General features: G+C 43.0%; 1 protein-coding gene across 1 annotated transcript in view; it reads right to left on the reverse strand.

Annotated features, from left to right (window-relative positions):
- Window positions 1–5,558: 5,558 nt before the first annotated feature.
- The window catches only part of vcana (versican a), a 42,233-nt gene continuing 21,702 nt past the window's right edge, over window positions 5,559–26,089 (reverse strand). The window contains exons 6-12 of the mRNA XM_073465494.1: window positions 10,646–10,759; window positions 10,382–10,495; window positions 8,727–8,885; window positions 8,378–8,460; window positions 6,130–6,274; window positions 5,834–6,016; window positions 5,559–5,713 (exon numbers count right to left, since the gene is read on the reverse strand). Coding sequence (XP_073321595.1) covers window positions 5,559–5,713; window positions 5,834–6,016; window positions 6,130–6,274; window positions 8,378–8,460; window positions 8,727–8,885; window positions 10,382–10,495; window positions 10,646–10,759 — 953 coding nt within the window. The remainder of the gene's footprint in view (window positions 5,714–5,833; window positions 6,017–6,129; window positions 6,275–8,377; window positions 8,461–8,726; window positions 8,886–10,381; window positions 10,496–10,645; window positions 10,760–26,089) is intronic.

Below are 26,089 nucleotides of genomic sequence, written 5' to 3' on the forward strand. Positions count from 1 at the left end.
GGCGGTAGATAAGAGTAGGGAAGCCATAACTACCAAAGAGCAGCAAACAACCACAACCAATAAAAATTAACAATAAATCAATAATAAATCATAAAGCTTTGGATCTTAACTAGCATGAACTCAATACCTTTCTGAAACTGTGATAACCCTTTTTAACGCCTAAAAAATCAAATACTGTACATCTTACATCCATATGCGATGAATGACAAAAATATTTTGTAGCCATTGAGTTTTGTTTTCTTTAATTGTGCATTCATTAATTTTACATATACTGTTGGGAAAAGGCAACAGAGTTAATGTATGAGTGATGTGACAGAGACAAGAACTTGATGGTTGTGAGACACCATCTAAGTTTGGTTTGTCCTCCACAGAATGATTAGATGTGTGACGTTCAGGATTTAAAGCATTTATGCTCATGTGCAGATGATATTTGCTGCTTTAAAATGTATCTTAAGAACAGAATGATCATGTATGCATTCATCAAGTATCACATCAATGGAAGAACTTTGATTGATTAAAGTGTCATGAACATAACTTGGCTACCACTGTTGAGCTATAGATATATGCATGTCATATTGCAGTAAGTATTCAACTGGTTCCCTCTCCAATCAGAGCTGAAGCTCCTTTTCACCTCGTAAATTCCAGAAAGGTTTGGTTGAGAGGTTGAGATCAAATTTACTGTTTAACAAGAAAATGAATGTAATTATTTTGATGTACTGTGACCTATTCTGCATTGATATCTCCCACTAGATCACCTCTAAAACACAATTTGAAAGACATTTTTACTATTGTAAACTTTTGTCTGTTTATTTTAACAAAATGTTTTTATGTTGTTCCTTTTTTTAATTTTTTTTTTACTTTTTTAATGATGTTTGTCACTATAGTTTACATGTTGATAGTGTTCTAGAGAAAAGAAAAAGAATACAGATTCTAGATTTAGACATCTGGCACATTAAAAGATTTCAGCAAGACAGTGAATGCAGAATAAATACAGATTTCCCCTTTTGCCCTGACAACAACCTTTTATCAGAACATAACCCTGATTGTCTAACAGTTATAGCAATTCCTTAGCTTAGACATCTAATATTACAGTAGTTACAAGTACATCTAAAAATGTATGGGCTGAAATCCACTCAGAGTTCAGTTTCACAAATTTTTACCGAGGTTATGTGTTGTAAATGGTACATTTCCACTGACATTTCTATTGATGCTCACTTACACTCCTAAATAAGGATTCAGTGATAGTCATACTGCAGGGACTTGGTCTGAAAATGTGTTTATGAATACCATCAAAACCAACAAAAAGTTTCCCATGGACCACAGTGAGCATGTGTTTTACATTCAGAGCCAGAAGACAGAATCCTTTATAGACATCAGATAAAACAAATACTTTGATATTTTGTGTTTCGCTTTTTGTTGAGTTATCCCTTTATACTTTTTCTTAACCCTTGGCACTGACATATGGTACTTACTGCAGGTTACATGTGGTATGTTTGGTGATGCATTGTCTGTTAAAGCAAAACTTAAAAATGTCTGTTACACGAGTAAACACTTGTGCATGAAAAAAGGTGAAGGTATTTTTGTATCTTATCGCCATGTAACTTTTTCAACAAAGCAGATTGAAATAAAGAATACAACCTTTAAATCAGCTCTGTCCCTGTTTTAACAATGAACCCTTTTTTTTTTATCTCTACTGGAACTAAATCAACATGTATTATGTGGTGATACAGAGGTTTAAGCAGAGATTTAGACAGTATTGTTTGAGCTGCCATGGCCAGGGGCCATGTATCTGGCATGAGCCCATGTCGCTGAAAAGACTTAAGATTAGACCCTCCTTACATTTATTTATTCTTTGGCATTTTTTAAATTCAGTGCCAGGCTGCCAGCCCACCACTATGTTAGACAAAGGGAACAGTATCACAGTCTTAAAGAGTGCTTGTGGGAATGCATGGGAATGGGGTCAGATTTAGGTTGATACAGCAGTGAAATGGCAGACAAATGTTAAATGTGTGTAATGGTGAAAAGTCCATTAGTGTAACCTTTTTTGTTCTATGAAAACTGGGGCAGATAGCAATGGAAGAAAAAGAGATATTATGCAGAAAGTTTTCAACTTTTATCAACATAGAACATTTGAATACTGATGTTGAATTCTCAAATAAAAGTCGAAGAATAACAATACTATTAAACGCTTAAAGTGCCTGAAACACTTATTGTTTTTGCACACTAGTGGCATAAAGAAAGCTTTTCTTTGTCTCTGTGTTTGTTTGTTTATGCTGGAAGCACGCAGTGAAATTAAGGAGAAATTGTGGGAAAGCCATTGCCTCACTGTGAACTGATTAAATGCTGAATATCTAATTTGGATTGCCTCTGTGGTTTCAACTAATCAAATGTTGTGCTGAATTTCAGGAAGTCTGATCATGCTAGCATCCCAAATGCTTGTCACTCAAAGGCTCCCATATTAAGTTAACATGACAGGAAAATAGCAGGGTAAATGTGGGTATAGGCACTCTGTATCAGACTAGACAAAATCTGAGGCGCCTGTCAAGCCCAAGGAGCTTTTAGGAAGAGCTGGGCTGCATTTCCTTTCCAAAACAAACCTAGAAAGCTTGTTAAATCCCAGAGACCTGAGCTGAGAGGTCTCGGTTTTTCCACTGATCACCCGTGAGCCATCTGCATTTCATGAGGCAAGCATGCAGGTCTTTTACTCTTGCTGGGGCATCCAGGAGCAGCCTTTAATCACAAGCCACGTCTTCTCTAATGACAGAGTGGGCACTCACAGTGAAAACCACAGCAACCCCAACTTACACATAGATTACATCGAGCAATGTTGTTACCCTGATAATAGGGCTTTGTGCTGTAAGGCAGTTGCCAATGTGAACTGGTTTTTAAGGAGGTGCTCTGGGAATAGTGGTGAATTGTAATGTACTAAAACAGCTTCAGTTTTTACACACAATGGAATTAATCTGCTGCCTGTATGCACTGACATGTAGGCAGAAGAAGTGTTTGACATTCAAGAGGAGCCTCCTACAGCCATGCTATTGACTAAAAGATTTTCAGCATGTGCATCACATTTTATTAATCCAGTTCTTATGCCACATGTTTGCTATAATTCATCGTGCTGTTTTCTGTCTGCTCCCCCCGAATGTACTGTCTGTCTACCAAGAGGCTTGTAGAGCATGTCTGATAGGTTTTTCAGAAGTGTCTGATGCACGTGCAAGACACACTTTGAAAATGGGACTTTGGCATGATGTTGTACAGAGTGATTGTAATTCATACTATTCAGTGTAAATTCTTTACATTATGTGTAGAGTTCCCATGAGCTGTGGATGCTTTATGGAAGGAATGAAATATCTGCTCCTTTTCCATGGTACTGAGCAGAGAAAAACTCAAAGTTTATGGTTTAGTCTGATAGCACTACCTGCTGGTGAAAATACTGCAGTACTCACTCGGTACAGAATCTCTTATGGAAGAGGATCCGACAACAGGGACATGTTCCAAACAGGCAATGAAGACATACTGTTTAAAGATGCTACATTACTAACTAAAGACTCTCCATTACCCCAAAAGTGCATGTCTTTCAAACTAGGAGGGAACCACAACATCTGGAGAAAACCTACACAAACATAAGGAGAACATGCACAACACCACACTCTGTTCCCAATGCCTTTCGCAGAATCTCTGTAAAAAGTCCACATTTAACATTATTAGTATATAATATTCATATATTTTATTTCTTTGGTGATTTAAAGCAGGAAAAAAACAGTTTGATCTCATTAAAAAAATCACAAACATCCCAGACATTCACATTGTAAAATAAAAAAACGGACTGTTATAAATATAAAATGATATTATATGCACATGAAGGCTAAAACACACACACAGACATTCACAGGCAGACAAAACAAACACATTTTCCCATAAAAAAAAAATGCTTTAGACACGTGAAACCATCCACATTTTGTTAATGTTACAAAACAACATTATTGCAGCTGATGGGGCCTTAAAGATGTAAAAAAAAAAGACGTTAAATCCGTTGTATTGTTAAGTATTTTTCCATCTTCATTGCATCCCATTTAGACAGTCTGTGACTGGCTGGTCTCCTGTTGTACATACAATAAAAATCAATGAAGAGCACTGTTAGGCCAGAAGACAGCATCATATTTTACCTGTGAGTATAAAACAAGTAGGGAGATCAAGAGCAGCTTGAAAATAAATTATATGCATCTCTGCCTAAACAGCCGTTACGTTCAAGTCTTTTTGAGTGTTTCACAAAATACATTCTCTCAATGGCTAATTCCAATTGACCACAATAACAAAAGTTAGATGTGCAGAAGAAAAGCATTACCTTGGAAGCCATCATAAGCTACATCACAACAGCCACAGATGAGAGCAAGACTCTTTGGTGTGTAATTATGAACAGCATTACAGTTATTGTAAACATGCTGTAGCAATTAATTGTAAGTGATGCACGGAGCACACGTGAGCAGAAAAAACAGGCTACTTGAGCCACACTTCCCTTCTTCCTTTTTGAAATTGACAATGGACATTGATTTCCATCAGTGAATAAAGGCTTTGTCGGTAAATTCTTAGACAGCAATCTCTCATATTAAATTGCAAAATGTCATACAAAAGAAAAATCACAAGGTTTTTAAAAATGATCTCCGTAGAAATCTACCCATGAACATTTATCTCGACAAGACATCGACGACATCCAGTGACAGTTGGAGCTAATGACAGGCGGTAATTTGGGAATTTGAAAGCTGCCACTACAAAGAAAGTCTCCAACAGTTAAATGAGTGATTTGGTGAAATTTCTCCATATTCTAATGTTTGAATAACTACTACTAGCAAAGCTATGAAATCATGCTTCAGAATATGATTTGTGCCTCTGCTGAATAGCTTTTAAAGATTGGAGAAAGATTCTTTATAAAGGTTCACTGCCTCCATTGTATTCTGAGAAGCCAAACTTGGATCTGTTGACATAGAATAAACACATTTAAAAATCTGAGGACTTCAATATATATGCATATGCATGCATGCTCATTAAAATGAAGTCCAGCTTAAAACAGCACGACAACATAATTGATTCCTTTACATAACATAAGCGCTATAATTTCACAACAGGCTTTTTTTTCTATGAATAAGGAACACTTGTGGTGATTTTAAATAGCACAGTCGGTGTACAAAGGTATTAGACAGCGATCATGACTGTATTATTTGATAAGCTGAGGACAAGAGAGAAATCTTCAGCTGTTTAAAAAAAAGAATGATGAGTGTACTTTTTGCTTTTCCAGTAGCCAGCTGAAATTATTTTATCCATGTTGGCAGTGTTATACAACAGTGCCCCTTGATAAGAAAAGTCATGTATCAACATCTCTTTAAAAGGCACTTCATAAGATTCCATCGTCATCCAAAATGCAAGAAAACTGCATCTTATCCTCTTGGTTTCTTTGATGAGTTTTCTCTTGTGCTTTTCCTTTGAGAACCCTTTTCCTCTTTTCACACAAGCATCAGCCATGTGTTCTCGTCTTGGGGAGGCTGTGCCACTTTACGTGGCGCTCACTGTCTCTTCCGCTTATGTTCAGTCCTGTCTCTCCTTCCTCTGTAGAGCGGATGCTGAAAGCGGACGGGCTCCTCTGGCCAACCCTTGAAGTTGTTGATGCTGTAGAGACTATTGTGTTGATGTCTTCTGATGGTCCTCTGATAGCCTGATGCTGTCCGAGAAAAATCACATATTAGTTCTAAAACAGTGAAAATGGTTTATCAGAGTGCTATACAGTTGGAGACACACAGAACAATGTGTATCAACTGAGAGCAATACTTGCTGTACTTACGATTCATACAGGAAATTTTGGGGGTATCCCATTGTCCATTCCCTCGACAACGGATAGTTGGGACGTGCCTCTGAATAAAGCCTGTCCTGCACTGGTACCTCACCAATGAGTTGATCTCGTATCTCTCACGCTTCTTACCAAAGGTACGTGCATTCTCCACCAGAGGGGGCTGGCTACAGGCCACTATGAAAGAGTAATAATAATGTTGAAGTCAGAAATTTGTATCTTCTCCTTTCCAAATCCATGCATTCAGTTAAGTGAGAGATGATTTGTGCTCATTTTAGCAGTATTTGTACCTGTTCCCTTCTTGCAGGTGAAGGTAAGGTGGTAGTTGCATGGAACATCATTCCACTGGCCGTCCTCGTGCCATATCATCACAACACAGTCCTCGCCAGAAGTGAAGAAGCTGTCAGGCTGGTTGGGCCTCCAGTTTTCATATTGCTGAAATAAGAGCAAAGCATAAAGAGTAAGACGTTATGATAGGTTTGATCTTCTTTAGAGTACCTTTCTTTGAAGAAAAAAAACAAAACAAAAAAATGTACAAATTCTAACCCTAACAGAGATATAGACTTAGATATTTTACTATTTTATAAGAACCTATTTTAGAACTAATAGTGATCTATCATGTTTAGTCTGCCTGATAAAGTGCATGACATCACACTGGAGACACCAACAGAATAAGGTCAGCACATGTATTGTTATCACTTGTCTCCCTCTACAGAACGTAACCAAAAAACAGAGATTCATGCTGTTTGGCTGCAGTTTTCTGTCACTGTGTTTTAATTAATGGCCACAAGAGGGAGCAACAGTATATTACTGGCAGCCAACTTCAACTATTGGAGACCCCATCATAGTTCAGCTCTGAGGGACCCTTGCAGGCTCTGTATGACTAACACGAGGCAAAGAAACCAACACATTTACAAAATGGGTATATAAACTATATTGAGGTAACAGCCAGCTACATTACTACACTGACAATCTCACATTAAGCCACAGAATGAGCAAACATAATAGTGGGTAAGATTTTTTAAGAAGTTTCTAAAAGACATTACTGTCCAGTGCACTTTGATTACGACTATTAATGAGCATCAATAATCTCACATTCATATGGTAGACATGATCAGCATCAAGTAAATGCCACAGGTATTGGACTAGAGGGCTTTGTGATGATGGAAAACTATGTCATGTCATTACATCACACTGTCTGCATGCCTATCATTATATGAGTAATTCTGCAGGCAAAAGAACCCACACACAAAAACACACAATGTCCGATGTACATTGACACATTAATTACAATATACACACAGCTGTAATGCTGTGGGGCATTCAACCAGGAATTAATGCTACCTGCAGTCTTTCAGCGCATTCTAGGTTCAAACGGTGTCTTCAAAGCTGTGAGCCCCCCACTCCTCCAATCATACCCTGAGGCTCTGCTACTCTGTCATTATGGTTAGCAAACACACACTGACTTCCTTTGCAGCTCACTTCAAGTTAACAAATGGGTGACCCATCAACTGCACAGCAGGCCTGCATCCTCCTCAAAATAACCAAACAAACTTTGAACACCCACACGCACACACACACAAGCCAAATATACACCAACTTGGGTGTTTCAGCGCAACTATGATCAATATTGATCAATTTTCTTTAGTTTTTTCATGTGTAAATACTTCACACTTGTTGAAAAGTAGTTTTATTTATTATATTTATATCTATTAGTGGTGACCACCCACCCAGACCCCCTGGTCTTCTTCTATCCAGTTTTTTTCTTCAAGCACAGGTGCTGTCCATCTGTGTGTCTGAATGCCTGGTGGCCCTTCCCCCGGGTGGCTGCCTGCTGGCTGGGCCCTCTGATGAATGTGGGGGTTGAAGAGGGACCATACCTGTCTACGCCTGCCAAACTCCCCTCTACACAGCGTCACTCACACCCTCATCACCCCTCAATCTTTCAACTGAGGAAGGGTCTCCATAGGCGGCCTGTGCTTATCTTTTAACCCCCTGGCTGTCTCTATGTTTCCCTTATCTCTGGTCCTGGAGGTCTATCTTTGAAGTGAGGACATCAATCTGTACAACACGGATACACATAGTAATTAGCCACTTTCCTGTCTAGTGAGGGGCATCTTCAGCAGCTACAACAACAAAAGCAAACACACTCTACTTACTGTTTGCGCTGTTTTATAAACACTGAATTTTATCAACAGTGTGCATTTTTCTTCCTTGCCTATCCTTTCACATTAAAAAGCAGTCTTTTTGTGTTGTTGCAGCTATTGGTTTAATGCACTGGGCTCACACTGATTAAAAGGATTCAGTTGTGCCTTACAGCATCTTCTACATCAGATTTATTACCAGAGCAGTCACCCATTAGGGTGTAGCAATATGAGGCAGAGGAGAGTACGTCATGAGAAAGTCACCACAGCCCCTGAAAAGAACGGCTCTCCCTAGATGACTCTATCTGCCATCGGCTTTTTTTTCCAAATATTTACACTGTCTCTGTGCCATGTTTGTTAAGACAAAAATATGTGAGAAAACAACCTATCTTACCATAGGGCTGCCGTCAGTCCAGCGGAAGTCACTGTCAAACATCTTATCATTCAAGCCAATCCACTGGTAGTCCTGTCCAAGACCTAGCATACAGGGTAGAATGAAACACAGCAAATTACGTCTCTCAGTTGCCATGAGCCCTTTTTAGGACTGTTCAGTTACAGAAAGTGCAAGAGGAAAAGAAAGATAGCAATGGAATTTACTATGCCTGAATCATTGCAATGCATTTACTGTACATCTGATGTGGCTTTAAAGAAGCTTCAATCTTATCATGAAGATTTCATAAAGTAGGACTTCAACACAATCCTGTACTTATGACTGATTATTTATAATTATGAGCTTTTCTTACGGTTGACAAACTGTTGCTCCTCGTGGGAGATGATGCTGGTCAGATGAGCACCCTGCATGCGACATTCTCTCTCTGCTGTGTCCCAATTTCTTCTGTGGGGGAAGTACTTGTAGCAGTGGCCCTGAAATTTATGCCAGCCATAGTCACATGTTTCTGTATCTGATGGGACAGAAAGCAAGAGGGAATGAGGTATACAGGAAAAATTGAAAAACGGAAAACTTGCAGCAGATTATGAAAGATGAAATGCATTAACCTTTTTAAAAGACAAACCTCATAACATCATTTAATCTACTGCATCTACAGTACTAACACCTGAGAATAATGACCCTGCAGGCCTTCTGTTATCTCTGACAACCGTCTCTAATCAAGGGAAGGGGAACATAATGATGGATCAGTCCCTACAGCCTCTAACATTAGCATGATAACGATGTGCCAACAAAACAGGAAGGAATTTAATTAAATGCCAATTTATTCTAACAAATTTAATTATTGTGCTGAAGAGGATTATTCTTCTCAGATTTCTTCACAGGTATTCATACACGCAAAATCAAATCAGTTAATGAAGATTCCGACTCAAAGTCAGACAAGATCATGAGTTTTGCAGTCGTGAACGGATCAACTTTATGTCAAACCCAGAAACTTGAGAGGTGAGTGATTTAAATTGGGTTCGGGCTAAAGTCTAAAGTGAGGTGTTAAAATGGGTACTTTTTGCTCGACCAACAGTGTTTGTTCTGTATGTGTCTCTTCAATCCAGCTTCCAAACATTAACCGAGAAAAAAAAAACAGAGGCAGAGTCCCTCTCTGGGCTGTTCCTCTTCAAGTTACTTTTTCTTCCTGTCTCCTGGCAACACTTTCTAAGACAGCAGCTGTGTCCGAATACACAATCTGGGTGTGAGTCACTGATGAGCGATCCTGACAAAATTTAGGGTGTAGACATTGGTCAAGAGAAATCAGCCAAGGCGGATGATGCCCTGGGTTCAACACACTTGAGATGAAAGTGGGTTGCAACTGGGAAAAGTAAATTTATGAGGAAATAGGAAGTTTGGAGTACTTTTCCAGAACTTCCTTGTGTATATGAATTTGTTTAAGTACTCAGGAATGTCAGTGTTATTTCCAGTCTAACTGTATGGATGGAATGATCAAAAAGTGACTTGGAGGCTAGCATACCTGCATTGGAGTGTGACACTAAAAACTGAATGTCTAAAATAAGTTACATGGAAAATGTTTCAACTGTCTGAACTTTGAAACTAAAGCTTAAGGATGAAGTCATTGATGTATTATCAGACAGGACGGACCTTCAGGCAATACAAAAAAAGACTGTAAAAAATGATTGTGGTGATGAGATAAATGTGGTGTTCATGACTCAGCTAAAGACTGGGAGAAACCTTAGGCAGTACTCTTTGTTTTCTGATTTATTTCCCGGGGACTCAGGTGAGTGATTACACTACAGTGTCTAAACACATTATCAAATGCAAGACCGGCAATTGTTTATTCTATCATGTAACATTTAAATAATTTAAACTGAGTTTAGACAGGTTAGATGGATGTTTGGAACCAGTTACAACACTAATGAAATGGAAAGTTTTTATTAAACTGAATCGGAATACTCAGAGAGAAGTTAGGGTAGGAATCCATGATAATAACCAAACACTTACCCTCCTCACAATACAGCCCAGAGTAGCTTGGGAGGCACACACATGTGAAGAAAGCAAGCCCATCAACACATGTACCTCCATTGCGGCAAGGATTTGATTGGCATTCATCAATATCTACAGAAGAAACAAACATAATGAATGACAAAAAAAAATAAAAAATCCTTGTCCCTACTACATTTAAATCTCGGATTTATTTGACGTTTCTTGGATTAAATTGAAGGCTGTGAGATACTATGAGAGAAATATTGTTACATAGTATCCTACCTGTTTCACAGCGTTCACCACCATAACCAGGAGCACAGCTGCATGTGTGGATGCTGCCTCTCTTGAAGCAAGAGCCTCCATTCAGACAAATGTTCTCTGAACATGAGTGAAGTTCTGTTTAGAGATTGAAAAAAGCAAAACAAAAGTTTTTTTTTAATGGAAATAGATTCTCAGTTTACACATTCTGTTGTCTTCCATCGAAAGCCATTTGAAAAAAAAAAAAACTTACCTTCAATTTCAACAGTCTCGCCAATGATGGTGTGCCCTAAATTGTGTCCTGTGTCAGGTAGCAGCGTTGTTTCCTCCCCTCTTCGTGGTGATTCTCCTTCAGTGAGTGAGGGCGTTGCAGTTATGTCACTGTCCAGTTTGTTATCCTCCTCAGAAAAGGAAGATGATGGAGTGGTGGCTTCAGATGCAACTGACAATGGCAAGCTTTGTGCTTGAGCTTGTGTTGTTGTAAACACTATATGGGTCCTTGTGGGTATTTCAGTGTAAGGAGAGACATCGCCCTCAATTTTGCTCACAACTTCGTCTTTCCCAGAGGTGCTATCAACACCAGTGGACTCCATCTTTGAAGCTGTGGTAGCATCAACCTTGAATACAGTCTGGATTTCATCTGGGGACAGGGACTGTTCTTCCATACTGTTGATCTTTGGTTCTGTTGTAGTCATCATTTCTCCAGACACACTCTCAGAGCTGACGGACCCATTTTCAGGTCCATTGCTAAGGACAGAGGGTGACTTAGTTGTGGCAGATAGAAGCACAGAGGTGGTGTTTTCAGTCTCATCACCATTCAGCCTAACAGTGCTTGCTGTGGACATACTTTCTTCTGAGCTACTGCTGCTGAGTGAACCACTCTCAGAACTAGAAGAGGATGCTGCACTGACAGGAGCTGAGGCAGAAGGCAAGAAAGTGATAGCTGCTGCTGATACTACAGGTGACTTGGTTGCCTTTTCTTCTGAGCCACTTTTAGCACTGCTCACAGGATGACTCTCAGATGTTTGCGAGACAATAGGTGGTATAGTCCTGAACACTACCGCTTCCGTTTGTGATGCAGTGTTATTGTTTTGTGGAGCTTGTGCTTCAAGCAAGGGGTCTGGGGCGTCATAATCTGGGGCATCTGGATCTCCATAAAAATCATCATGAGATGGTTCAGTCGTTGCACCACTTGAAACCTGATCAATAGTGGGTTCAACTTCAGCTACGTAAGAAGAGGCAGCAGGCACAGTTGTTGATTCTGTAGTCTGGTTATTTTCATGACTTGCAAACACAGGGCGAGTTGTGGTCAGTGAAATATCCTCAGGAGAAAGATCAGAGGGAGGGCGATGTGTTAGTGCGATCTCTGACCTGGCTTGTTCAAATGTCTTCTGGGGAGTTGTTAGGAGTTGTACAGGGGAAACTGTTGCAACATACTGGACCATGACATCAGGCTGTGTTGGTACTGATGCTTCATCTGTAGGACCTGAAGTTATTGCAGCATCAGTAGATGTTATAAAGACTTCACTGTCTTTGATTGTGCTCCTTTCAGCATCATGTGAAATTTCATTGTTTATAGGTGCTTGACTTGGTGCTTCAGCTGTCTTATCTTCTGCCGTGGTTGCAATTCCAGTCTGGGGAGTCACATCAGTAGGTTCAAAGTGCTGGCCTGACTCCTCACTGGGCAACATTGGGCTGGTTGTGGCCAACACAGTTTTCTCAGAGGAGATGTCAATGTAGGGATGATGAGTGAATGTTATCTCAGACCTGGCCTGTTGGAAGGACACCTCAGATGGTGTTGTATCTGGTTCTGGGACAAAGGTGGTGACAAACTTAACTATCACATCAGGTTTTGAAGTGCTTGGTAGAGAAATCATTGTGGGTGTAGAAATTGATTTGTTTGCAGATATAGGAGTGATGTGGTCCCTTATGCTCTCTTCATGTGCTGGGGTTGATGTTGCTCCATTGGTAGGGGATGAAACTGTTTCTGACAATGATGTTTTCTCTACCTCTGGAGTTATTACTCTTGTCTGAATTTCTTCCTCTTGAGTGATAGTGGAGGGTTTTTCTGTGCTGAACAGAGAAGATACTGGAGTGGCTACAGTCTTTCCACTCTCAGATGTCACTGTCTTCGGTGATGCAGTTGTGATATCTGAGATCTCATTCCCAGAGCCCTCCATAATAACATCTGTGTTACTTGCCACTGAAAGTTTATCAGTGCTGTAGAGAGGAGATAATGTTGTGGATAGCATTTGGTCCATTTTTGTTGTACTGTACAGAGGAGCAGCTGTCTGTGTCACACTTTGATCATCTGATCTGTTCTTCCCAAGAACATCAGGAGAGGATGTGACAGTTGGCTTTCTAGTACTATAGAGACTGGAAGCAGCACTTGATACAGCTATTTCAGTTTTGCCGGTGCCATGATCAGGTGGGGTAACTGACAGTGTTACTTGTCTAGCTGTCACTGATGACACTTGAGTCTGATCACTTGAGATGTCTATATCAATAATGTCTGACACAGAAGTCACAGACGGTTTCAGTGTTTCTTTTTCAACTGTGTTGACCATATATTCCTCACTGGACACTGGACTGACTGAGCTTATCTCTGTTGTTTCAGTTAAGGTAAGGTTAGAGGGCAAAGATGTGGAGGCGGCGATCTCAGCAACAGAGTCATTGACATTATCAGTGTCCTCGTCTGATAAATCCTCCATTATTTTCTCTGGAACTGGTTTGGTCTGAGTCTCAACAGTAAAAACTGAATGTGGTGTAGTTAAATCATATGTTTCTTCAGAGCTTGACTTTGTGGACAGAGTACTAGCTGGGGTAGCCTGGGGTGTGGATGGGACTGTCTCTTCACTGGATGTCTCCATACGAGAAATATCTTCCACAGTCGATGGCTCTGAAGTGGAAATTAAATATTGAGAGGATGTTGCGGCTAATGATGAATCAATGGCTGAGGTTGCATGTATAGTTACTGGTGTAGGAGAAAGGAAGGTGGCACTATCAGTCCCTGAACCCTCTGAATCTTCTGTTACCTCAACCTTTTGTGTCATTGTAACTGCTGTGACACCTCCAACCTCCTCTGTCTGGATTGTTGGGTAAAATGAAGAAGAAGCAACTATGGAGATAGTATCTGCATCAATAATAGTATCATCTTTGGCAATGAGCTCAAGAGTGGGGCTACCTTCCCTTATACTGTCTGTAACTGCAGACAACAGCTCATCTTCACCCTCTGTGAATATGATGGTGGTTGATGGTTTTGACGCATGTAGGACCATGGTAGGTGTTTGTTCAGCCAAGTCAGTTTTGGCTTGGCTACTACTGGGAGTGATGATCACGACCTGTTGGTCTGTAACACTATGATATACAATGGAGGGAATGGGGGTGGACATCGATGTGAATCCATCTTGCTTATGTTCACTGCTAGAGCTAACTGTGGTGAGGTCAACTGTAGCGTGGTCACTAACTGAAGCTCCAATTGTGTGGTGGGACAAAGTTGTGGAGGAGGATTCCGTTATGTGCTCAGCTTCAGTTACATCATTTTTGCCAGTGCTAGCAACAGGAGGCTCTGTTGCTTGCAAAGTGATGGGGCTTTCTGTATCTTGAGTAATTTCACTATCCTGAGAGGAAACTTGCTCATCAGAGGTCGGTGTAACTGAAACAAAGGTTTCAGTTTCACCTGTTGCCTCTCTGAATGTGACGGTCTCCATCACCGATGGCTTTGAGGTGAACATCTCAGTGGCTTGGTCACTAGTTCTCTCTCCCTCTGTCAAAGTAAGGGCTGAGCTTGGTGTTGATTTTTCAGTTGCAGCTATTATCGTGTTAACTTGCTGTGCAGATGTGACAGCATATGCTATTGTTATGTTTGGCTTCTCAGTGCTGTAGAGAGAAGAAGCTGCAGTTACAGCAGATTTTGGAATATCAGATATCTCTCTATCATGAAATGCTGTTGTTGTTTTAGGTTTCTCTGTGCTGAACACTGAAGACACTGTAGCATCCATTTTAGTGAGGACATCAGTGGTAAGGTCACTTGAACCATATTCCTCTGTATATACTGGGCTTGTATCTGTGGAAGGAGCATTACCAGTGTGCATTTCAGGAGATGTTGGCTTCTCAGTGCTATAAAGAGAAGAAGCTGCGGTACCAGTAGGTTTTTGTGCGATAACATTGTCAGTGGGCACTTCATTTGTTTGGTCACTGGAGTTCTCCTCAGTGACAGCAACAACACTGGAGGACAAAGTGATTGGTTTTGTAGCTGCAAGAGAAGTGGACATCACAGGTGTACTTGTGACCGGTACAAATGTAGTTGACCCATCAACAAATTCAACCTCTGAACTGTCATCACCATCTGCAGAGCCATCTGTAAGCCCACTTCCAGACTCAGTAATGTAAACCTCAGTGCTTGTCATGTGTGGAGACCGGGTTGATGACATAAATTCCTTGGTCAACTGTGTACTGGAGTCAGCTGAGGTTGCAGCAGTCTCATCTATCTCAGTCTCATCTGTTGTCACAGAAAATTCATCCTGGGGTATTGTGGTAGTCTCAGTGGATGACTCTGCACCAGATCCGTCTGGACTTGAATCAAAATCATCTGATGAGTTCTCCATGTCAATGTAAGTAGAGGTTTCTTTTGAGGTAAATATTGTGACCCTGGGGATGACGATGTGTTGAGATGTGCTTAGTGTGTAGGGACCTGTTGTGACACTTGAAAAATCTCTATCACCGGAACCTTCTTCCTCAACAAATGTGGATGTAATAGATGGGCTAAATGTGGTTGTTGCTATGGTTGTTTGTTCCACAGAGGGTTGCTCTGCCGGTGTTGGTGTTGTTAGGGGAGTTTCATCTGTGTATGCAGCTGTGGCATCTCCTGAAAACTCTACTTCCTTGGAATCCCCACTTCCAGACCCTGATGCTGTCACTGTGATAATTGTGGTAGAGATTTGGGTTGCATCTGTAGACTCATGAGTCATAACCTGGGTTGAGGATGGGGTTGATTCAAGACCAGGCTGTGATGTGCTCCGAGTCTCAGCTATCTGACTTTGACCCGTTGCTGGAGAGAATGCCAATTTGCTTAGGGATTGGCTGGAGGCAGTAGGTGGCAATGCTGGTCCTTTCTCAGTACTGTAGATTGATGAAGCTGCAGTAAAAGCATCGGTTGAAGTAAGACTTGCTCCAGATTCATGTGATGTCATCATTAATGGAGTTGCAGTGCTAGACAAAAAAGAAATCTGAGTGAACATGTCTTGGGTTTCATCACCTAATGTTGGTTGCTCAGTACTGAAGAGTGATGAAGCTGTTGGAAAAGAGGGTTTTGATGTTTCACTTGTTTCAGTTTTAGGTGATCCTGTGACTGATGGGGACTCTGTACTAAACATTAAAGATACAGAAGTTGCTGTGATGAGTGATTTGTCAGTCCAAAAGACAGTGCCCTCTCCAGAGCCTTCAGTACTTGTGGGAAAGAGGACTGATGCTGTTTCAGGGCTGAAAGTCGATCCACTGATGGAAGGCATAGACTCCACCATTGCAGGCTCAGTGCTAATGTCATCCTCCACGATATCATTAAGAGTGGATGAGGAAACAGAGGCCATACTTGGAGACACTGTAATTGAGCTTGATTGTGTCTCATCAGAAATTGGAGAAATGGTTGTCTGTCCTGTAAGTGATGGAACTTTTGTCTCGTCTGTTTCAAGGCTTTCTGTGGTTCCAGGTGACCTTGCTGTTGGTGCGTCAGTACTATAGAAAGAAGATGTACTTGTCACAGAAGAGGTCTGAGTGAACATGTCTTGGGTTTTATCACCTGAGCCATCCTCATCTGCTGGAGTGACAATGGAAGTTTGATCTGTCTTATCAGTGATGGGAGAGATTGAGGGCTTGTCCGTCTGACCGGTACCAGCACTGACTTGTGTAACTGGAGGTGCCGTTGGCGTCTCTGTGCTAAACAATGACGAGGCTGTTGGAGCCGCAGTGCCTTTGCTGGAAACCTCAGAAGTCGGTTCACCTGAGCTCTCTTCATCTGTTGTTGGCCAGGTTGAGCCTGCCTCTACTGTTACTGATGATTTTTCAGTCTGACTTGTGGTTGCAGTCTTTTGCGCTTCAGGTGACACTGAGGTTGGTTTCTCAGTACTGAAGAGTGATGAAGCTGTTGGAAAAGAGGGTTTTGATGTTTCACTTGTTTCAGTTTTAGGTGATCCTGTGACTGATGGGGACTCTGTACTAAACATTGAAGATACAGACGTTGCTGTGATGAGTGATTCGTCAGTCCAAAAGACAGTGCCCTCTCCAGAGCCTTCAGTACTTGTGGGAAAGAGGACTGATGCTGTTTCAGGGCTGAAAGTCGATCCACTGATGGAAGGCATAGACTCCACCATTGCAGGCTCAGTGCTAATGTCATCCTCCACGATATCATTAACAGTGGATGAGGAAACAGAGGCCATACTTGGAGACATTGTAATTGAGCTTGATTGCGTCTCATCAGAAATTGGAGAAATGGTTGTCTGTCCTGTAAGTGATGGAACTTTTGTCTTGTCTGTTTCAAGGCTTTCTGTGGTTCCAGGTGACCTTGCTGTTGGTGCATCAGTACTATAGAAAGAAGATGTACTTGTCACAGAAGAGGTCTGAGTGAACATGTCTTGGGTTTTATCACCTGAGCCATCCTCATCTGCTGGAGTGACAATGGAAGTTTGTTCTGTCTTATCAGTGATGGAAGAGATTGAGGGCTTGTCCGTCTGACCGGTGCCAGCACTGACTTGTGTAACTGGAGGTGCCGTTGGCATCTCTGTGCTAAACAATGAGGAGGCTGTTGGAGCCGCAGTGCCTTTGCTGGAAACCTCAGAAGTCGGTTCACCTGAGCTCTCTTCATCTGTTGTTGGCCAGGTTGAGCCTGCCTCTACTGTTACTGATGATTTTTCAGTCTGACTTGTGGTTGCAGTCTTTTGCGCTTCAGGTGACACTGAGGTTGGTTTCTCAGTACTGAAGAGTGATGAAGCTGTTGTAAAAGAGGGTTTTGATGTTTCACTTGTTTCAGTTTTAGGTGATCCTGTGACTGATGGGGACTCTGTACTAAACATTGAAGATACAGACGTTGCTGTGATGAGTGATTTGTCAGTCCAAAAGACAGTGCCCTCTCCAGAGCCTTCAGTACTTGTGGGAAAGAGGACTGATGCTGTTTCAGGGCTGAAAGTCGATCCACTGATGGAAGGCATAGACTCCACCATTGCAGGCTCAGTGCTAATGTCATCCTCCACAATATCATTAACAGTGGATGAGGAAACAGAGGCCATACTTGGAGAGATTGTAATTGAGCTTGATTGCGTCTCATCAGAAATTGGAGAAATGGTTGTCTGTCCTGTAAGTGATGGAACTTTTGTCTCGTCTGTTTCAAGGCTTTCTGTGGTTCCAGGTGACCTTGCTGTTGGTGCGTCAGTACTATAGAAAGAAGATGTACTTGTCACAGAAGAGGTCTGAGTGAACATGTCTTGGGTTTTATCACCTGAGCCATCCTCATCTGCTGGAGTGACAATGGAAGTTTGTTCTGTCTTATCAGTGATGGAAGAGATTGAGGGCTTGTCCGTCTGACCGGTGCCAGCACTGACTTGTGTAACTGGAGGTGCCGTTGGCGTCTCTGTGCTAAACAATGAGGAGGCTGTTGGAGCCGCAGTGCCTTTGCTAGAAACCTCAGAAGTCGGTTCACCTGAGCTCTCTTCATCTGTTGTTGGCCAGGTTGAGCCTGCCTCTACTGTTACTGATGATTTTTCAGTCTGACTTGTGGTTGCAGTCTTTTGCGCTTCAGGTGACACTGAGGTTGGTTTCTCAGTACTGAAGAATGATGAAGCTGTTGGAAAAGAGGGTTTTGATGTTTCACTTGTTTCAGTTTTAGGTGATCCTGTGACTGATGGGGACTCTGTACTAAACATTGAAGATACAGACGTTGCTGTGATGAGTGATTCGTCAGTCCAAAAGACAGTGCCCTCTCCAGAGCCTTCAGTACTTGTGGGAAAGAGGACTGATGCTGTTTCAGGGCTGAAAGTCGATCCACTGATGGAAGGCATAGACTCCACCATTGCAGGCTCAGTGCTAATGTCATCCTCCACGATATCATTAACAGTGGATGAGGAAACAGAGGCCATACTTGGAGACACTGTAATTGAGCTTGATTGCGTCTCATCAGAAATTGGAGAAATGGTTGTCTGTCCTGTAAGTGATGGAACTTTTGTCTCGTCTGTTTCAAGGCTTTCTGTGGTTCCAGGTGACCTTGCTGTTGGTGCGTCAGTACTATAGAAAGAAGATGTACTTGTCACAGAAGAGGTCTGAGTGAACATGTCTTGGGTTTTATCACCTGAGCCATCCTCATCTGCTGGAGTGACAATGGAAGTTTGTTCTGTCTTATCAGTGATGGGAGAGATTGAGGGCTTGTCCGTCTGACCGGTGCCAGCACTGACTTGTGTAACTGGAGGTGCCGTTGGCGTCTCTGTGCTAAACAATGACGAGGCTGTTGGAGCCGCAGTGCCTTTGCTGGAAACCTCAGAAGTCGGTTCACCTGAGCTCTCTTCATCTGTTGTTGGCCAGGTTGAGCCTGCCTCTACTGTTACTGATGATTTTTCAGTCTGACTTGTGGTTGCAGTCTTTTGCGCTTCAGGTGACACTGAGGTTGGTTTCTCAGTACTGAAGAGTGATGAAGCTGTTGGAAAAGAGGGTTTTGATGTTTCACTTATTTCAGTTTTAGGTGATCCTGTGACTGATGGGGACTCTGTACTAAACATTGAAGATACAGACGTTGCTGTGATGAGTGATTCGTCAGTCCAAAAGACAGTGCCCTCTCCAGAGCCTTCAGTACTTGTGAGAAAGAGGACTGATGCTGTTTCAGGGCTGAAAGTCGATCCACTGATGGAAGGCATAGACTCCACCATTGCAGGCTCAGTGCTAATGTCATCCTCCACGATATCATTAACAGTGGATGAGGAAACAGAGGCCATACTTGGAGAGATTGTAATTGAGCTTGATTGCGTCTCATCAGAAATTGGAGAAATGGTTGTCTGTCCTGTAAGTGATGGAACTTTTGTCTTGTCTGTTTCAAGGCTTTCTGTGGTTCCAGGTGACCTTGCTGTTGGTGCGTCAGTACTATAGAAAGAAGATGTACTTGTCACAGAAGAGGTCTGAGTGAACATGTCTTGGGTTTTATCACCTGAGCCATCCTCATCTGCTGGAGTGACAATGGAAGTTTGCTCTGTCTTATCAGTGATGGGAGAGATTGAGGGCTTGTCCGTCTGACCGGTGCCAGCACTGACTTGTGTAACTGGAGGTGCCGTTGGCGTCTCTGTGCTAAACAATGAGGAGGCTGTTGGAGCCACAGTGCCTTTGCTGGAAACCTCAGAAGTCGGTTCACCTGAGCTCTCTTCATCTGTTGTTGGCCAGGTTGAGCCTGCCTCTACTGTTACTGATGATTTTTCAGTCTGACTTGTGGTTGCAGTCTTTTGCGCTTCAGGTGACACTGAGGTTGGTTTCTCAGTACTGAAGAGTGATGAAGCTGTCGGAAAAGAGGGTTTTGATGTTTCACTTGTTTCAGTTTTAGGTGATCCTGTGACTGATGGGGACTCTGTACTAAACATTGAAGATACAGACGTTGCTGTGATGAGTGATTCGTCAGTCCAAAAGACAGTGCCCTCTCCAGAGCCTTCAGTACTTGTGGGAAAGAGGACTGATGCTCTTTCAGGGCTGAAAGTCGATCCACTGATGGAAGGCATAGACTCCACCATTGCAGGCTCAGTGCTAATGTCATCCTCCACCATATCATTAACAGTGGATGAGGAAACAGAGGCCATACTTGGAGACATTGTAATTGAGCTTGATTGCGTCTCATCAGAAATTGGAGAAATGGTTGTCTGTCCTGTAAGTGATGGAACTTTTGTCTCGTCTGTTTCAAGGCTTTCTGTGGTTCCAGGTGACCTTGCTGTTGGTGCGTCAGTACTATAGAAAGAAGATGTACTTGTCACAGAAGAGGTCTGAGTGAACATGTCTTGGGTTTTATCACCTGAGCCATCCTCATCTGCTGGAGTGACAATGGAAGTTTGTTCTGTCTTATCAGTGATGGGAGAGATTGAGGGCTTGTCCGTCTGACCGGTGCCAGCACTGACTTGTGTAACTGGAGGTGCCATTGGCGTCTCTGTGCTAAACAATGAGGAGGCTGTTGGAGCCGCAGTGCCTTTGCTGGAAATCTCAGAAGTCGGTTCACCTGAGCTCTCTTCATCTGTTGTTGGCCAGGTTGAGCCTGCCTCTACTGTTACTGATGATTTTTCAGTCTGACTTGTGGTTGCAGTCTTTTGTGCTTCAGGTGACACTGAGGTTGGTTTCTCAGTACTGAAAAGTGATGAAGCTGTCGGAAAAGAGGGTTTTGATGTTTCACTTGTTTCAGTTTTAGGTGATCCTGTGACTGATGGGGACTCTGTACTAAACATTGAAGATACAGACGTTGCTGTGATGAGTGATTCGTCAGTCCAAAAGACAGTGCCCTCTCCAGAGCCTTCAGTACTTGTGGGAAAGAGGATTGATGCTCTTTCAGGGCTGAAAGTCGATCCACTGATGGAAGGCATAGACTCCACCATTGCAGGCTCAGTGCTAATGTCATCCTCCATGATATCATTAACAGTGGATGAGGAAACAGAGGCCATACTTGGAGACATTGTAATTGAGCTTGATTGCGTCTCATCAGAAATTGGAGAAATGGTTGTCTGTCCTGTAAGTGATGGAACTTTTGTCTCGTCTGTTTCAAGGCTTTCTGTGGTTCCAGGTGACCTTGCTGTTGGTGCGTCAGTACTATAGAAAGAAGATGTATTTGTCACAGAAGAGGTCTGAGTGAACATGTCTTGGGTTTTATCACCTGAGCCATCCTCATCTGCTGGAGTGACAATGGAAGTTTGCTCTGTCTTATCAGTGATGGGAGAGATTGAGGGCTTGTCCGTCTGACCGGTGCCAGCACTGACTTGTGTAACTGGAGGTGCCGTTGGCGTCTCTGTGCTAAACAATGAGGAGGCTGTTGGAGCCACAGTGCCTTTGCTGGAAACCTCAGAAGTCGGTTCACCTGAGCTCTCTTCATCTGTTGTTGGCCAGGTTGAGCCTGCCTCTACTGTTACTGATGATTTTTCAGTCTGACTTGTGGTTGCAGTCTTTTGCGCTTCAGGTGACACTGAGGTTGGTTTCTCAGTACTGAAGAGTGAAGAAGCTGTCGGAAAAGAGGGTTTTGATGTTTCACTCGTTTCAGTTTTAGGTGATCCTGTGACTGATGGGGACTCTGTACTAAACATTGAAGATACAGACGTTGCTGTGATGAGTGATTCGTCAGTCCAAAAGACAGTGCCCTCTCCAGAGCCTTCAGTACTTGTGGGAAAGAGGACTGATGCTGTTTCAGGGCTGAAAGTCGATCCACTGATGGAAGGCATAGACTCCACCATTGCAGGCTCAGTGCTAATGTCATCCTCCACGATATCATTAACAGTGGATGAGGAAACAGAGGCCATACTTGGAGACATTGTAATTGAGCTTGATTGCGTCTCATCAGAAATTGGAGAAATGGTTGTCTGTCCTGTAAGTGATGGAACTTTTGTCTCGTCTGTTTCAAGGCTTTCTGTGGTTCCAGGTGACCTTGCTGTTGGTGCGTCAGTACTATAGAAAGAAGATGTACTTGTCACAGAAGAGGTCTGAGTGAACATGTCTTGGGTTTTATCACCTGAGCCATCCTCATCTGCTGGAGTGACAATGGAAGTTTGCTCTGTCTTATCAGTGATGGGAGAGATTGAGGGCTTGTCCGTCTGACCGGTGCCAGCACTGACTTGTGTAACTGGAGGTGCCGTTGGCGTCTCTGTGCTAAACAATGAGGAGGCTGTTGGAGCCACAGTGCCTTTGCTGGAAACCTCAGAAGTCGGTTCACCTGAGCTCTCTTCATCTGTTGTTGGCCAGGTTGAGCCTGCCTCTACTGTTACTGATGATTTTTCAGTCTGACTTGTGGTTGCAGTCTTTTGCGCTTCAGGTGACACTGAGGTTGGTTTCTCAGTACTGAAGAGTGAAGAAGCTGTCGGAAAAGAGGGTTTTGATGTTTCACTCGTTTCAGTTTTAGGTGATCCTGTGACTGATGGGGACTCTGTACTAAACATTGAAGATACAGACGTTGCTGTGATGAGTGATTCGTCAGTCCAAAAGACAGTGCCCTCTCCAGAGCCTTCAGTACTTGTGGGAAAGAGGACTGATGCTGTTTCAGGGCTGAAAGTCGATCCACTGATGGAAGGCATAGACTCCACCATTGCAGGCTCAGTGCTAATGTCATCCTCCACGATATCATTAACAGTGGATGAGGAAACAGAGGCCATACTTGGAGACATTGTAATTGAGCTTGATTGCGTCTCATCAGAAATTGGAGAAATGGTTGTCTGTCCTGTAAGTGATGGAACTTTTGTCTCGTCTGTTTCAAGGCTTTCTGTGGTTCCAGGTGACCTTGCTGTTGGTGCGTCAGTACTATAGAAAGAAGATGTACTTGTCACAGAAGAGGTCTGAGTGAACATGTCTTGGGTTTTATCACCTGAGCCATCCTCATCTGCTGGAGTGACAATGGAAGTTTGTTCTGTCTTATCAGTGATGGGAGAGATTGAGGGCTTGTCCATCTGACCGGTGCCAGCACTGACTTGTGTAACTGGAGGTGCCGTTGGCGTCTCTGTGCTAAACAATGAGGAGGCTGTTGGAGCCGCAGTGCCTTTGCTGGAAACCTCAGAAGTCGGTTCACCTGAGCTCTCTTCATCTGTTGTTGGCCAGGTTGAGCCTGCCTCTACTGTTACTGATGATTTTTCAGTCTGACTTGTGGTTGCAGTCTTTTGCGCTTCAGGTGACACTGAGGTTGGTTTCTCAGTACTGAAGAGTGATGAAGCTGTCGGAAAAGAGGGTTTTGATGTTTCACTCGTTTCAGTTTTAGGTGATCCTGTGACTGATGGGGACTCTGTACTAAACATTGAAGATACAGACGTTGCTGTGATGAGTGATTCGTCAGTCCAAAAGACAGTGCCCTCTCCAGAGCCTTCAGTACTTGTGGGAAAGAGGACTGATGCTGTTTCAGGGCTGAAAGTCGATCCACTGATGGAAGGCATAGACTCCACCATTGCAGGCTCAGTGCTAATGTCATCCTCCACAATATCATTAACAGTGGATGAGGAAACAGAGGCCATACTTGGAGACATTGTAATTGAGCTTGATTGCGTCTCATCAGAAATTGGAGAAATGGTTGTCTGTCCTGTAAGTGATGGAACTTTTGTCTCGTCTGTTTCAAGGCTTTCTGTGGTTCCAGGTGACCTTGCTGTTGGTGCGTCAGTACTATAGAAAGAAGATGTACTTGTCACAGAAGAGGTCTGAGTGACCATGGTTTGGGTTTTATCACCTGAGCCATCCTCATCTGCTGGAGTGACAATGGAAGTTTGCTCTGTCTTATCAGTGATGGGAGAGATTGAGGGCTTGTCCGTCTGACCGGTGCCAGCACTGACTTGTGTAACTGGAGGTGCCGTTGGCGTCTCTGTGCTAAACAATGAGGAGGCTGTTGGAGCCGCAGTGCCTTTGCTGGAAACCTCAGAAGTCGGTTCACCTGAGCTCTCTTCATCTGTTGTTGGCCAGGTTGAGCCTGCCTCTACTGTTACTGATGATTTTTCAGTCTGACTTGTGGTTGCAGTCTTTTGCGCTTCAGGTGACACTGAGGTTGGTTTCTCAGTACTGAAGAGTGATGAAGCTGTTGGAAAAGAGGGTTTTGATGTTTCACTTGTTTCAGTTTTAGGTGATCCTGTGACTGATGGGGACTCTGTACTTAACATTGAAGATACAGACGTTGCTGTGATGAGTGATTCGTCAGTCCAAAAGACAGTGCCCTCTCCAGAGCCTTCAGTACTTGTGAGAAAGAGGACTGATGCTGTTTCAGGGCTGAAAGTCGATCCACTGATGGAAGGCATAGACTCCACCATTGCAGGCTCAGTGCTAATGTCATCCTCCACGATATCATTAACAGTGGATGAGGAAACAGAGGCCATACTTGGAGACATTGTAATTGAGCTTGATTGCGTCTCATCAGAAATTGGAGAAATGGTTGTCTGTCCTGTAAGTGATGGAACTTTTGTCTCGTCTGTTTCAAGGCTTTCTGTGGTTCCAGGTGACCTTGCTGTTGGTGCGTCAGTACTATAGAAAGAAGATGTACTTGTCACAGAAGAGGTCTGAGTGAACATGTCTTGGGTTTTATCACCTGAGCCATCCTCATCTGCTGGAGTGACAATGGAAGTTTGTTCTGTCTTATCAGTGATGGGAGAGATTGAGGGCTTGTCCGTCTGACCGGTGCCAGCACTGACTTGTGTAACTGGAGGTGCCGTTGGCGTCTCTGTGCTAAACAATGAGGAGGCTGTTGGAGCCGCAGTGCCTTTGCTGGAAACCTCAGAAGTCGGTTCACCTGAGCTCTCTTCATCTGTTGTTGGCCAGGTTGAGCCTGCCTCTACTGTTACTGATGATTTTTCAGTCTGACTTGTGGTTGCAGTCTTTTGCGCTTCAGGTGACACTGAGGTTGGTTTCTCAGTACTGAAGAGTGATGAAGCTGTCGGAAAAGAGGGTTTTGATGTTTCACTTGTTTCAGTTTTAGGTGATCCTGTGACTGATGGGGACTCTGTACTAAACATTGAAGATACAGAAGTTGCTGTGATGAGTGATTCGTCAGTCCAAAAGACAGTGCCCTCTCCAGAGCCTTCAGTACTTGTGGGAAAGAGGACTGATGCTGTTTCAGGGCTGAAAGTCGATCCACTGATGGAAGGCATAGACTCCACCATTGCAGGCTCAGTGCTAATGTCATCCTCCACAATATCATTAACAGTGGATGAGGAAACAGAGGCCATACTTGGAGACATTGTAATTGAGCTTGATTGCGTCTCATCAGAAATTGGAGAAATGGTTGTCTGTCCTGTAAGTGATGGAACTTTTGTCTCGTCTGTTTCAAGGCTTTCTGTGGTTCCAGGTGACCTTGCTGTTGGTGCGTCAGTACTATAGAAAGAAGATGTACTTGTCACAGAAGAGGTCTGAGTGACCATGGTTTGGGTTTTATCACCTGAGCCATCCTCATCTGCTGGAGTGACAATGGAAGTTTGCTCTGTCTTATCAGTGATGGGAGAGATTGAGGGCTTGTCCGTCTGACCGGTGCCAGCACTGACTTGTGTAACTGGAGGTGCCGTTGGCGTCTCTGTGCTAAACAATGAGGAGGCTGTTGGAGCCGCAGTGCCTTTGCTGGAAACCTCAGAAGTCGGTTCACCTGAGCTCTCTTCATCTGTTGTTGGCCAGGTTGAGCCTGCCTCTACTGTTACTGATGATTTTTCAGTCTGACTTGTGGTTGCAGTCTTTTGCGCTTCAGGTGACACTGAGGTTGGTTTCTCAGTACTGAAGAGTGATGAAGCTGTTGGAAAAGAGGGTTTTGAT

This window comes from Pagrus major, chromosome 5, assembly GCF_040436345.1.
Source record: "Pagrus major chromosome 5, Pma_NU_1.0".
Lineage (NCBI taxonomy): Eukaryota > Metazoa > Chordata > Actinopteri > Spariformes > Sparidae > Pagrus > Pagrus major.